This window comes from Pyrgilauda ruficollis, unplaced genomic scaffold (assembly GCF_017590135.1).
Source record: "Pyrgilauda ruficollis isolate IOZ18807 unplaced genomic scaffold, ASM1759013v1 scaffold17, whole genome shotgun sequence".
In the NCBI taxonomy this organism is placed as follows: Eukaryota; Metazoa; Chordata; class Aves; order Passeriformes; family Passeridae; genus Pyrgilauda; species Pyrgilauda ruficollis.
Window position 1 is genome coordinate 10,429,601 of NW_024515875.1, and position 13,243 is coordinate 10,442,843.

The window sequence follows — 13,243 nt, forward strand, 5'->3', positions numbered from 1 at the left end:
TAGACATCTGGGTCACACAACTTCACTTCCATTCCCTGAAAGGCTGAGGTTACTTCTCAGAAACATGTTTCATATTGTGGAATTTGTTTTTTGCCAGTGTTTTCTTATGGTTTGTCCAAATTCTGTATGTTCCTTTTATAGTATATATCAGTGCTCCAGCATGTAATGCAAACACCCAGAAGGTATTTGTTACAGAAGAGAAAAGAAGATCTGTAGAAAATGCTTTGTTTTTTCCACAGCACTGGCCTTGACAGTGACTTGTTCTCAGGGTCTGGAATAGTTTTACAGTGTGTTCATCCTGGAGCAGGTTACATGTAGACTCTGTGTTTACTTGTTTCCAGATTTCATGATGTTGAATTCCATCGCTGTGCTCCTCCATAACTAATTGTTCAGTCACGGTGCCGTCCTTAGGGGTAATCTAACAAATGGTGTTCTGGGACACCCTTTGAGCAGAATTAGTGGAACAAATAATGCAGCTTGTTTTAAAATGGAACTTATGACAGAATTACACAATTGAAATAGCAGAGCACCTAAAATGTCCTCTTCCTTCTGTTTTAAACAGGGTGCTGTTTAAAACAGAAGGAAGAGAGGCACAGAGATGCAAGCTTCCTCCTGCTCTCATGGCTGCATCCGCAAGTTTTCCTCCTACTGGGGAAGAGGATTCTTAGACCAATGTGCAAGATAGACTGAGACAGCTCTCAGCAGCTCTTCTATAAAACAGATGGCTCCAAGTTTTGCATTCACTGACATTAGAGCCCCCGGAAGAGAGAATGACAGTTCAGGGATCTAATTTCTGCTCCATGTCATTCTTCTCTTCAAGGTTCCCTACACCTCTCTCAGCAATGGCTATGGTGTGTCTTTCTGACTTTGAAGCTTATGCTAAGAAGTATTTACCCAAGATTGCTTGGGATTATTTTGCAGCTGGAGCAGATGACTGTACCACACGAGATGAAAACATCCTGGCATATAAAAGGTAAAGTGAGAAGGAAATGAAGGGGGTTGTACTGGGACCATTTAAACTGGTTTTGTGCAAAAGTTTGGACTTGACAAGCAAAGGCACCCAAAACCTTATCCCTTTCCAGGGGGTACCCAAGCTAAATGCAAAACCTGAGTGACATGCATCTTGTGCTGTGATGCCAGACTGAATATAACATGGCTTGTATGATGCTTTAGGGATGCTGAGGGTACAGGCAGGTGCTAGGGTAGGGTAGGGCAGGGTACAGTGTGCTATGGAGTGTGTGGCATTACAGGAATGGGCATGAGCAGCTCCAATAGAATGAATTGCAACAGGGAGCTCTTGGTGAACAGCAGAAAGACTGTGTGCAAATAGGGTGGGATTTGGGGAACACGCTGCAGAGCCTGAGGGCAGGCACACAGTACAGTGAGGACAGACACACGGATGGTGAAGTGGAAGGACCCAGCCTGGCTGCAAGTAAAAGGAACCTGGGGGAGGACAGTGGGAGAACAAGACAAGGTGAGCTGAGGCAGGAGACGCAGAAATCATGTACTGTGGCCAGTAAAACAGGATTAATGCAAAGTGAGTGAACTGCTGGCTGAATTGACTCTAAAAGTAAACAGAAAGGACGAAGAGCCTTTGTTATATTTTCTTTCATTATAATTTTATTATTTGTTGTTTTCTTCATTGGCTCAGATTCCTTCTTTGCCATTGGTGAATGAAGACCTGGTTTCCATGAAATTTCAGAAAACTCACTGAACATCTACTGTCCTGAAGGGGTTTTTTTGCCTTACAGAATTCGTTTCCGGCCACGTATGCTGCGGGACGTATCCGTGATGGACATTAGGACTAAAATCCTGGGCTTTGAAATCAGCTTTCCTGTAGGAATTGCTCCTACAGGCTTCCACCAGCTAGCATGGCCTGATGGAGAGAAAAGCACAGCCAGAGGTACTCTTCTGCTCTGGTGCCATGTAGCACCAAAAGGGGGGTTGTAGCCTCAAGAAGCTGTTAGGATGACTTGAAGTGCGACTGAGAAAAATTTTCAGGCTTAAGGGGTCAAACTCCATTCCCACTTTCTGACACCCTGCTTGGGATGCTGCATAGATGGTGCTCTTCTTCTGCAGCTACCAGCACAAAAAATTAGCCCCATGGAGTCTGCTGCAAACTGAAGACAAAGGCAGCGGGCACATTTCTGACTCATACCAAAAACCACATAAGGTTTTCAGTCCTGGGGGCTCTAGATGGGTGGTAAAAGTGGTGGATGGGACTCAGACTGTGAATTCCTTGTTACTGGTTAAGAAATGTCTCCCTTGGACAAAAAGATATCCCATTTTCACAAATCCTGTGGAGAGTTTGGAGACCTGACCCCTAGAAATGTTTTATCTTCTGCGTACACTGAATAGATTTAACAGTACATCCCTGAGAGGACTTAGTCATAAAGATAAAATTAATGTTTTTTCTAAACATGTAGCTGCAAAATGAAAGCACAGCTTGGTTAATTACATCTCCTTTTTCTGCTTTCTTAACCAAGGACTAACAAGAGTGCATGGCAAATACACTGTCATGGTTAATCCCGGGACATAGCTGCCCTGTGCTTTGTAGGATACGCATGAAATCAGGACTTGGGGCGGTCTCTGCAAACAGCGCATGGTTTTGTATCTGATGTCTGGCAAGGCCCTTCAGATGCCTTTGTTTCTGATTCCTTCCCAATGCCTCCCAAGCGGCCAGAGCAATGGACACCTGCTACATTGCCAGCACCTACTCCACCTGCACGCTGGAGGAGATCTCCGCGGCTGCGCCCGGCGGCCTCCGCTGGTTCCAGCTCTACATCCACCGCAACAGGGCAGCTTCCCAGCAGCTGGTGCAGCGGGCGGAGGCCTTGGGCTTCCAGGGCCTCGTCCTCACCGCCGACCTGCCCTACACAGGCAAGAGACGCGACGATGTCCGCAATGGTTTCCGCCTTCCTCCCCACATGAAAGTGAAGAACTTGGAAGGAGCCTTTGAGGTTTGTAAAATGAGCCCGTCCTTTCATTCACTGCCCTGGCATGCACCACATGAGAGAAAAACCACTGGGTAACTGCTGCCCTGGCATTTGCTGTACCGGGGTGTATCTTCTCCCCTGCTGGTTCCGCAGCATCCTGGCTTGACCTCCTGCCAGATTGGGTTCTGTCTTCAAAATCCCCACCCAGCTGCCTTAGAGACACTGATCTCCACCCCCATTGTAATTATTCTCCTCCAGAGACATGTGACATTTCTGGAGCCGATGAACATGTCTGTTGGCAAGTTTGATTAATCTGTTCTAGGGCAAGGAAAGACACCAAGGGACCTGTGTATTGTTGCAGTCTGGATGAGTTTTCCTTTTGCTGTTTCATTTTGGTTGTAGGGAGATGACTGGTCTGAGTATGGACTGCCACCCAACAGCTTGGATCCTTCAGTCACCTGGAATGACATTTACTGGCTGCGGAGCCTGACACGCCTGCCCATCATCATCAAAGGCATCTTGACAAGAGAAGATGCAGAGCTGGCAGTGAAACATGGAGTTCAGGGAATTATTGTGTCCAACCATGGTGGAAGGCAACTGGATGAAGGGCCTGCCACTGTAAGTGAGAATGGATGAAAATGGATGTCCCACATTTTCCCCCTTTACAGTCTGCACGTTTGCAGTAACCTGAGTGTTTCTACGCCCAGGTTTGTGCGTACACTACTAGTGGACTTGAGTTTGTCCAGTGGCCATGGATGTGTGCAGATATACTTTAGCTTTAAACTGGTGAGATCCATGCCTTGGCATGGGGGCTACCCACTGAAGTATTTCCTCAGCTTCTTGGGAAGGTTCTGTAAGTACCACAGAACCCAGTTAAGTGCAGATAAACTACTGCCCTAAGTCAGGGAGAGTTCCTGCCTGTGCCTCCATTAGCTGGTGCAGCGCACTCAAACTCTTTGCGCACTGCAGCAAAAAGAAAACAAAGCTCTGGAACCAAAATTGTACAAATGAAAGCATAATGTATTCTCATTGTTCACATCTGTCAAAACATGCAAAACAATGCAGCTAGATTTAGTGAGAGGTCTGCTTGCGTATTTACAGGCTCAAGTCTAAACGGGAATTTATTGACTTACATGAGCCAGAAAAGGGATAACTTATCTGGAGAAAAATTCCCCTGCTTTTAAATTTGTACAAAGAAATCACGCATTGTTTGGACATGTGTGTATTTCACTGGCTTAATTTGGCTTCTGTCAGTTTTTCCAGTTGCTCTTATTTTACAGTTCTGCATTGCACAGTATCTTACGAACTTTCTTTCCTTGGTTTTCTTTTGTTAAATAAAAATAGGTACCAGGGAATTCTCTTCTGTTCTGCGTCAAGGCTGACAATAATGAATTAAAAAAAAAAAATCCTCAGTGCTAATGGTATAGTAACAGAAATGGCATCCACATTAAACTGTTCTTCTACCTTAAAAGTTGTTTTACATACACAGACAAGGCAGTAGTTTGAGTCTGCTATTTTTGTGGTGTCAAGCCTGGCTTTTGCTGAGTTAGTCCTAGAAAATTTCAGCCAGAATGTTTTTAGTTTGAAATTCAGCAAAAAAAATATTAAAAGAAGGAAAAAAGGTATAAGACACTGCAGAAAAGAGCCTTTTGGGTTTGCTCTGAAGGAGAGTTAATTATGTCCAGTGCCTTGTCCTGCCCCTGGTTGTACTGCCTTTGGGGCCAGAGCCAGCATCTCTGCATGGTGCTGCCCTGCAATAATATCCAAGGCTTACTCCATGCTGAACTCTACAGAAAAGACCTTAGGGAATCAGGAGACTTAACCTGGAGAAAGTGACTGACTGTACTACATAGCAAATGAAACCCTTCATAGATACTTTAGAGGGAGGCACTCAACAAGTGGTCACCAGGATTAAGTTGAAATGTGAGCTTGGGTAGTTTGAGCAGCAGAAGTCTGACATCAGCCTTTTATGCAAACAGCCGTATTATTCATCATTGTCTCAAATAAAAGTAAAATATTGATGACAGTTATTCCCACTGAAAATGATATTTAAAATCTTTCATAAATCTATTGAAAATGTTACTTTTTCACAAATCAAAAGTGATAGCAAAGAATATCAGTATAAGCAAAGCACTGGAAAATGGCATTAAGTATCTGGAAAGCAGAGCAGGGAGCTGCATGTTATTCTGCTATTTGTGATGCATTGTCACCTTTCATTTCGAGAAGGTTTCCTAGTAAAGCACTGCATCCCTGCCTGTCTCTTTGGAATATATCCTCTTTCTCTTGGAATCAAAAGCTGCTCTCAAGGTGAAACTGGCTTCTTCTTTGCAGATTGATGCTCTGGTTGAGGTTGTGGAGGCAGTAGGAGGCAGAGTCGAAGTTTATGTAGATGGAGGAATACGAAAAGGAAGCGACGTGTTAAAAGCCCTGGCTCTGGGAGCAAAATGTGTCTTCATTGGAAGACCAGCTTTGTGGGGCCTGGCTTACAAGGTGAGTAAGGGGCTCTGAGGCCATATGCCTGCTTCTCACACTCTCCAGCAGTCCTGCAGCTGAAGTCACAGAGATGCCACTGGTGGAGAATATATTTTAAAATTTCATTTTGCTGAATTTGAAGTGGAATCACCCCCAATTCACAGAATGAAACCCTGGCATTTCTTCTGATTTAAAAATACACTGAATTTGACAATTTCCTGGGATTTTGAACAATGGGATTTTGAAGGTGATAGCATTGTTTTGTGGGACCTGATTTCTTGTTGTTGCAGTTTGATGCCAAAGTACTTTAGGACTCGGGACCATTAGTGCTTTTGAAAACTGGAGCTGGGTTTATTTGCCAGAAAGCTTAGTCTGCAATTTTATTTGCTTTCAGCAAATAGTTGGGAACAATACATGGTTTTGGTAGAACAGTTTCACAGCAGTGCTATGAATTCTTCAGAAATACATATAGAACTCCATCCCATGGATGGCTGAAACATTTTGAATCAGGCTGAGCAAAACTGTCCTGGAGGTGCCTGGGCTTTCCACTGCTATTTCAGTTCCAGCTTTGCTGCTTCTCAACTCCAGGCATATTTCTATGATCCAGAATCATCAATTAGGCCTCTGATGCAGGAGGTAACATAATATAATTACAACTAAAATAGTATTATTATACCAGTTGGGTTTTTTTGTTAATTTTTTTATTTTTACACTCTGGATGGAGTCTTCCAAAACTTTTCTCTAGAAGAAAAGATACTTTTTTTACATGGTCTAGACACATTTCCTTTCTCTTAAATGGCACTCTTGTCTAGTGGTGTGATTGCTGTAGATTCCAGTAGCAAGGCTTTGATAAGAAATCACCTGAATCTACTGAAAAATATGGTAAGAGTTGGCAGTACTATTTCTTTTGGCAGTAAATATCAACAAAGGGCCTAAGATGAAAGAGCTGTTCCTGTGAGTTGCCTGCACTTTTTCCACAAGGGAAACAGAAAGGAGATGGGATTTTGGAGGGTTTCAATTGTGCTTTGGTGTAATAGTCCTTAGAGTATTCCTAAAGATGTATCTCAGTGGCGTTACCAAAGCATACAATAGAGGAAGGGCATAAACAAGTGCTAACATTGTCTGCACCCAAAACATTCATTATTGCAAGACATTAAAATAAAATGTAAGAGAAAAAAAAATTAATTCCCCAGTGTTTCATAGGAAGATCAAAATCTTCTGTACATTGTATTGGCTTTTGAGCTTCTTGGTGTCACTTACAAAGAGAAAAACACATAGTCTATTATTTTTAAAGATTCAGTCTAATATTTGAGTAAACTACAGTTTCTGGAGTGGTAACATATATAAAACTCTCATTACTTCGTTAAAACCTGTCAGCATTGTAAGGCTTGACATTTTAAATAGCAAGCCCATTGGTGGGGGGAAACTAAAGCTAAAAAAAAGAACCAGCTACAAAATGTCAGAAGTGAAAAACAGCTTTGTTTTCTTTCCCTCTTCAGATGTATCCCAAAAGGAAAAGCATCTAAATTAATCTGTGATGAACTGAGCACATCCATCATATAATTTTAATCATTCATCTCCATGGGAGACTGGAATTGGCACAGACTTAAGGGACTATCCCAGCTCTCAGGGTGCAGGCATCCTGCAGCACTGCTCTGTGCCAGTGCTCCTTTTACCCTGACTGCTTTCTCTGTTGGTGCAGGGTGAAGAAGGTCTTCAGGATGTCTTGAGAATCCTTCAGGATGAATTTCGCTTGTCTATGGCCTTAGCTGGTAAGTATTTTGTTTGTAATGGGTGTTACAGATGTTCCTGCATGCAAGCACTGTGAAATCAGGAGTGTGATGGATGGGTGACAAAAAGGGAATCCACAGGAGCTGAGATTGTTTTAGTTGCTATACTTGAGATTCTCTTCTTCCTGTGAAACCACTTGGCATTCCAGGTGTCATAGCAATGAAGTTTGCAGGGAGGGAGTAGGTTAGAGCAGCTCTGTGACCCAAGTAAAGAGATGCAAAACTGCTAAGTACAGACGGCATAAGTTTTTCAGTATTTAGTGTTTATCAAGGTTAAATGCAGCTGATCTTTTTTTCTGCATGAAGAGCTCATTAAAAATGGATGCAGAATTTTTCTCTGTGTGTTAGAGAATACAGTCTGTAGGTGATTACACATGTTTTAAAAGCCTTTGTGTCTCCTCCCAGCTTTTACTCTCACTGTGTGTTTCTCACTCCTGCACTCAGCTGTAGCTGCCCTGTTTGACCCTCTCACCAAACAGCAAATTTGCAGATCCCAGTGCAAGCTCCAGTTTTATTCTTGAACAAGAGGGTTTTGGCACTGACAGGGTCCCCAGAGCACCAAGCCTGACAGAGTTCAAGAAGCATTTGGACAGTGCTCTCAGGCACATGGTGTGATTCTTGGGGTGTCCTTTGCAGGGCCAGGAGTTGGACTGGATTATCCTTGTGGGTTCCTTCAAATGCAGGATATTCTATATACTATGACATGTAGAACTCAAGTGGATAGCAGCACTGACTGGGAGATTGGAGCTGAAATCCCTCTGGCTGTAGTGTGGTTTTATGGGTTACTTTTTCAACCAGTAAAGATTCCTGGGTTTTTTTCCCCAGCAGACTTTAACAGTTCTTTTCATGCAAAAGAGCACAGAATTCAGCAAGAGTAGCAGGTCAGGATCTTTTTGCTGAGGCTGTGAAATTCATTGAATGATACAATTTTTAGGTTGGAAAAGATATTTAAGACCATCAAGTCTAACAGTTAACCCAACATTGCCAATTCCACCATGAAACCATGTCCCTTAGTGCCATATCTACGTGTCTTTTAAACACATTCAGAACTGGTGGCTCAATCACTTCCTTGGCAGCCTATTCCAGTGCTCGATAACGATATCTGTGAAGAAATTCTTCCTAATATCCAATCTAAACCTCACCTGAGCAGAGGATTCAAGGTGCAGCCTCAGCAGTGCCCAGTCCAGGGGGCCAATCACTGGCCTGGTGCTGCTGCCCACACTGTTGTTGGCACAGGCCAGGGTCCCTGTACCACACCTGGGTACACAGCTGGCTCATGTTCAGCCAGCTGTCAACCAGCACCCTTATTCCACTCATTTAATTTGTCCAAATTAAATGGCAGTGCAAATCTGGCCATTTGGCACACAGCAACCCCTGTCTTTTCTCTGTGTTTTTCTGCTGACTTTACTGGATCAGATTGCACCCTGCTCAGCTTGTTATAAAAATAATTCTTTTCATGTTTCTACCTCTTCTTGTGGGGGGACTCCAGTGCTGAACCTCGAGGCTGACGATGCCACTGAGGAGTGGAGATATTGAAGTACCAACCTATTCCAACCTGGCTTGTACAAGACTGGGATTTAGAGCAGGGGGGCTTCCAAGCTTCATCCACAGACCTTTGTCTCTCACCAGTGTTTCATTTCTTGCAGGCTGTGCCAGCGTCTCAGAGATTGGCCAGCACCTGGTTCAGTTCTCCAGGCTGTGATCAGCCTCCTGCCATGCCCACCAAACAGAGGCAGGAGAAGCTAAGGTCCCAGCCAGACTGAAGATGAACAAGGAGGTGCAATAAGTATCTGCTAAGGCTTTCTGGAAACTTCTGAAAAGATTAGGAAAGGCTCTGTGTTAGCAAAGGCTGCTCTCTGCTTTTATTGAGACCAATGAATTCCATAACAGTCTGGGTAATTGTTACTTGTCTAAATGCATTTTCTTTAAACTGGCTGTTCCACAGCATTACCTATGTTGGGTCTTCCTCCAAAGTTCCTCTAACCTGGACAGCCAGACATGGAAAACCCTGTGCCTTGCTTTTTCCACTTGTCAGGCCAAGTCTCACTGCAACCCAATCCACACACCTCTCCTGCTCGGGGACAGTAAGTGTTGTGGCTATCTTCCACAGACTTGGCTTTTCCTGGATGTATTCATAAAAGATATAGAAGTAAGATGAATCAGCTACCAGGCACCCCAGCTGTCCTTTGAAAGTGGGGACAGTTCTTGCCCACTGCTTCTAAAAGCAAAGCAGGGAAGGGGTGGAGCAGAGTGCCCCTTGTGGGGAACGAGCCAGCTCTTTTTTCCAGGGGTGCAACCCCCTGCCTCCCCCTGCTTTGGAGCCACAGATACCCTGATACCCATTTCCCTGGCACATGCAGGGACAGCCGTGCTGCCAAAAGGTGACCTTTTGCATAAAGCCTACTTTAAATCAGCCCAAAGGAGGCAGAAGGAAGAAGCTAACCCCGTTGGCTTGCTCTGTTTAGACTTTAGTTTCTCTCAGAGATAACAGTGTCTGCAGCGATCTTCCAGAGGCCTTCACATGGAGGCCTTCCTCTCTGCTCCAGTAACAATAAACCTTGTCAGCAGACTGACAGCCCAGCAGATAAGACTTGGGAATTACAGCACATTGCACACGTTGATGGATTTCAAGGATGTACAAGAAGAGAATGAGACAAGTGGGAGTGCTCAGTGCTGCGAAGGCTAAAGGCAGCGGGAGGGGGATCACATCATGCCTTTTACCACTCCTTTGGAGAAGATCCAGGCCAACTTCTTGGATGTGTGCAGTAAAAGGGTGAAAGGCAATGGGCACAAGTTGCAATGAGGAAAATTCCAGGCAGAAATCAGTGGGGGAAAAAAATCACCATGAGGGCAGTCAGACACTGCAATGCAGGGTTTGTGAAACCTCCATTGTTAGAGATGTTCAGAGCTTGCCTGGGCAAGGTCCAGAACAACCTCTCTGGCACTGCTGTGAGAAGAGGTTGGCACAGAGATCCCCAGAGGCTGCCTTTAATCTGAATTGTAGGAGGATATCACAGAATCATAAAACAGGAGCTGCACATGAGATCTGTACCCTGCCACACCACTGTGCTGCCATGACCAGCTACGTGGAGCTGCAGGGGCAGCACGTATATCTCCGTGAAAGGCTGCAAGAAAGCATTTTCTGAGTGAAAAACAAAGATATTTGGTGAGTGAACTTAAAGTGAGAGGTCACAGGGTTGAATCAGGGTGAGAGTCTATTTAACAAGCCCAGTTTTTCCAAGACATTCGGAGTTTTCTGTGATTTGGGTTAGACCTAAGCCAATGCATACCAAAGTTTCATGCCCCATTGTTGGCACCCAGTTCTGCTTTATGTACTTGATGTCTGATACACATTCAAGCAAGGTTAAATCTTACAAAAAAAACTGTCCTCGAAGATTGCAAACACGTAGCTTAAGGACTAATCAAACCCTGCTGCTTCCCAGCATCCCTGGAGGATGGGACAGAGAATCAGCCTACTTACAAGGGTAGTTTATCTACAAAATGGATCCAAACATTTTTCTTTGGCATATGATGCAAATTTCTCCAGCTTTTAAATATATGAGTCACTCATCAATTTCACCTGAGGAAAAAGAGTTCCTCCTAAAAGTAAAGGGGAAAGGAGACTAAATGTTTGTTTCTAGATAATTGCCGAAATCATGTGCTGTCTAATATGGCAAAGACTACTGCAAGAAGCCTTTTTGATCTTGGAGATAATGTCAGAAATGTTTACAATCACCTTCTCCATTCTACTGGAAGAATTTTGGTATTACTGAAATAGGAGATATTTTCTTTGTCAGGTTTGAAGACACAGAAACACTGAAGCCTCTTAAGGTGGTTTCCTTCACACCATGATACAAGTGTCTTACAACTCTCCTCCACTATGAGAAGTTGTGTTTATTCAGAGTCCGATACAGGACAGTTGTCCACAAGTTAATTATTTAAATATTTTTCCCCTCTTGTCAATGTATAACTAGAAGAGAGGGAAATGTTTCCAGGAGGGAACAGTGCCTCCCACACTGAAGGGCAGAAGTTTTCCTTGAGTAAATCTACATTTCAAAGTCCAGCCTCTCTCCCAGAGCTGCCAGCATGCCAGCTTACAGGCATACAGTGGTAGAGAAACACATTAATTTTTCACATGAGAAGAAACATGGAATTATGTGTGTGTGTGTGTCTGTGTTTGGTCACAATTACTCTACATTTAGAAATCAAAAGGTCCAGCTAAATAATGAGTATGCTTTTGCTGCTTTTGCTTTTCCCTGCTTCAGTTCTCATAGGTCTGGGCAACAGACCAGACTTCAGAAATCCTTTTCCTGAATTAAAATTCTTTCTGGACAAATAGATCTGTTCTTTTTTTCTTACTTCTGGATACCCTGATTGATAGCAAAATCAGTTTACCTGATTCCATAATTAAACAGCATTGCCCTCTGTAAAAGTACATTTTATCCCATCAAACATCCATGCCCTGGAATGTTATTGCATATAACCATTCCAGTACCATGATACAGTTTTTTCCTAATGCTGCTGGGAATTTCCCCTTCACTATTTCTCTTTCTGTCTTCTCATCTCCACTACACTCCCTCCCAATCCATTTTTCTCCTTGTGACAAGGCTAAGAAAATACATTCTCTAACACCTGCCAGTCATTGCCCCAAAGTATCTGTCACAGTAGGCACAAGTGAAATCAGAGGATCAACTGTTCCTGGGCCAGGCTGGAATGGGACATGGTGCATTGCACATATACCAAGTTATCCCCTTAGCCCATGTATAGCATTTCTCCAACACTTATCAAAATGTACAAGCTCTGATTTTCTAAAATAATGCTCCAAGTAATGCAGTCCATTCTACAGCAAAATACCAGACTGTGGTGGCTTCATTTTACAATGAAGTCAAAGAGAAGCAAAACATCAACATAGTTAAAAAATGTCTGTGCCTTGACACAGCTTGGTACACTTTTCAAATGCTGCTCAATAATGTTTAAATCTGCAAGTCCCCCACCTGTGCAATAACTCTGAATTTCATCAAGCTGCTCCTGGTGGTTGGAGGTCTGGTGGACTTTGGCCTTGTTGCTCATTGGAGCTGTTCTGGGTGTGCAGCCCATTCCAGCACCTGCCTCCGTGTCCTTTGGGGAGCACCAGAGCCAGTCTTGTCTGACAGGAGGAGCTGGCGTGCCACTCAGCAGCCCCAGCAGCGATGGCAGCACGAAACAAGAGGTGAAAACCTTGTGTCTAGCTGAGACTGCAGGAAGGACCAGTAGGTCTGAGCTGGAGTTGAGCAAATTGCTGATATCTGACCACTGACATTCACACACCGCAGTTCAGATGAAGGCAGTGATGTATAAAATTCTCTCAAACTAAGCCAAGCAGTTGTCTGACTAGTACCTAAGAGGACAAAGCAGAGCAGCAGTAAATCTCCCTGCAGGCTCCCATGAAACACACATATTCTCATATAAGCACTACCCCTGCTAAGCTTGGTCATTCTGATAGGCAAGCTTGGTGTACAAGAGTGTTTTCTGTCCTAAGAGGCTATGTGGTGTTGTCTGGTTTTATAATGCCTCTTCAAAGCATTTTATTTCCTTTGTGAAAGCAAAAAGAAAGCCCTGTTACAGAGAATGCCTCTTGGAGCAGCAGGATTTGGTCAGTTATTTTCCTTGCAAAGTGCACAAAATTAATTTGCAGCAGCTTCTGATAAGAGTATACAACGTCAAGGTCCTGACTGTGAAAAGCCAAGGAAAGAACCACTGATAACAAAATTTTAAAGCTTTGCTGGGGTAAGGAACAGATTTTCAAGGACGCTGGGATTGAAACAGTTGCCAAAATTTTGTCATCTGTGTCAGCTAGAAACCTTTCTCCTCCAACAGAAGTGGTTTTGCTTTCCTCCTGTCACTTGCAAGCCCAGTTTTGCTGTAAAAAAGTAACAGTGTGGGGATGCTTCTTCTACAGCTTTTCTCCAGAGCTCTCTTTAATGAGTGAACAAAACCCATGATAGAATAAAAAAGGAGCCTAGCAATTAGTGGCACAAATGGAAACAAAGCATTTTTAGAGACCCA

The 13,243-nt window shown here is 43.7% G+C and overlaps 1 protein-coding gene across 3 annotated transcripts; it reads left to right on the forward strand.

The window, feature by feature from the left end:
* Positions 1-842: 842 nt before the first annotated feature.
* HAO2 (hydroxyacid oxidase 2) lies at positions 843-8,900 on the forward strand. Of its 3 annotated transcripts, none has more exons than XM_041463963.1 (7): positions 843-973; positions 1,752-1,903; positions 2,677-2,977; positions 3,377-3,554; positions 5,268-5,426; positions 7,111-7,180; positions 8,845-8,900. In XM_041463963.1, the coding sequence occupies exons 1-7, from the start codon at positions 843-845 to the stop codon at positions 8,898-8,900; spliced, it is 1,047 nt and encodes a 348-aa protein (XP_041319897.1). The 3 variants fall into 3 exon arrangements, with proteins under 3 accessions (XP_041319897.1, XP_041319896.1, XP_041319898.1); XM_041463962.1 differs by having other exon boundaries at positions 2,677-2,960; positions 3,339-3,554; XM_041463964.1 differs by lacking the exon at positions 3,377-3,554 and having other exon boundaries at positions 2,677-2,960.
* Positions 8,901-13,243: the final 4,343 nt, after the last annotated feature.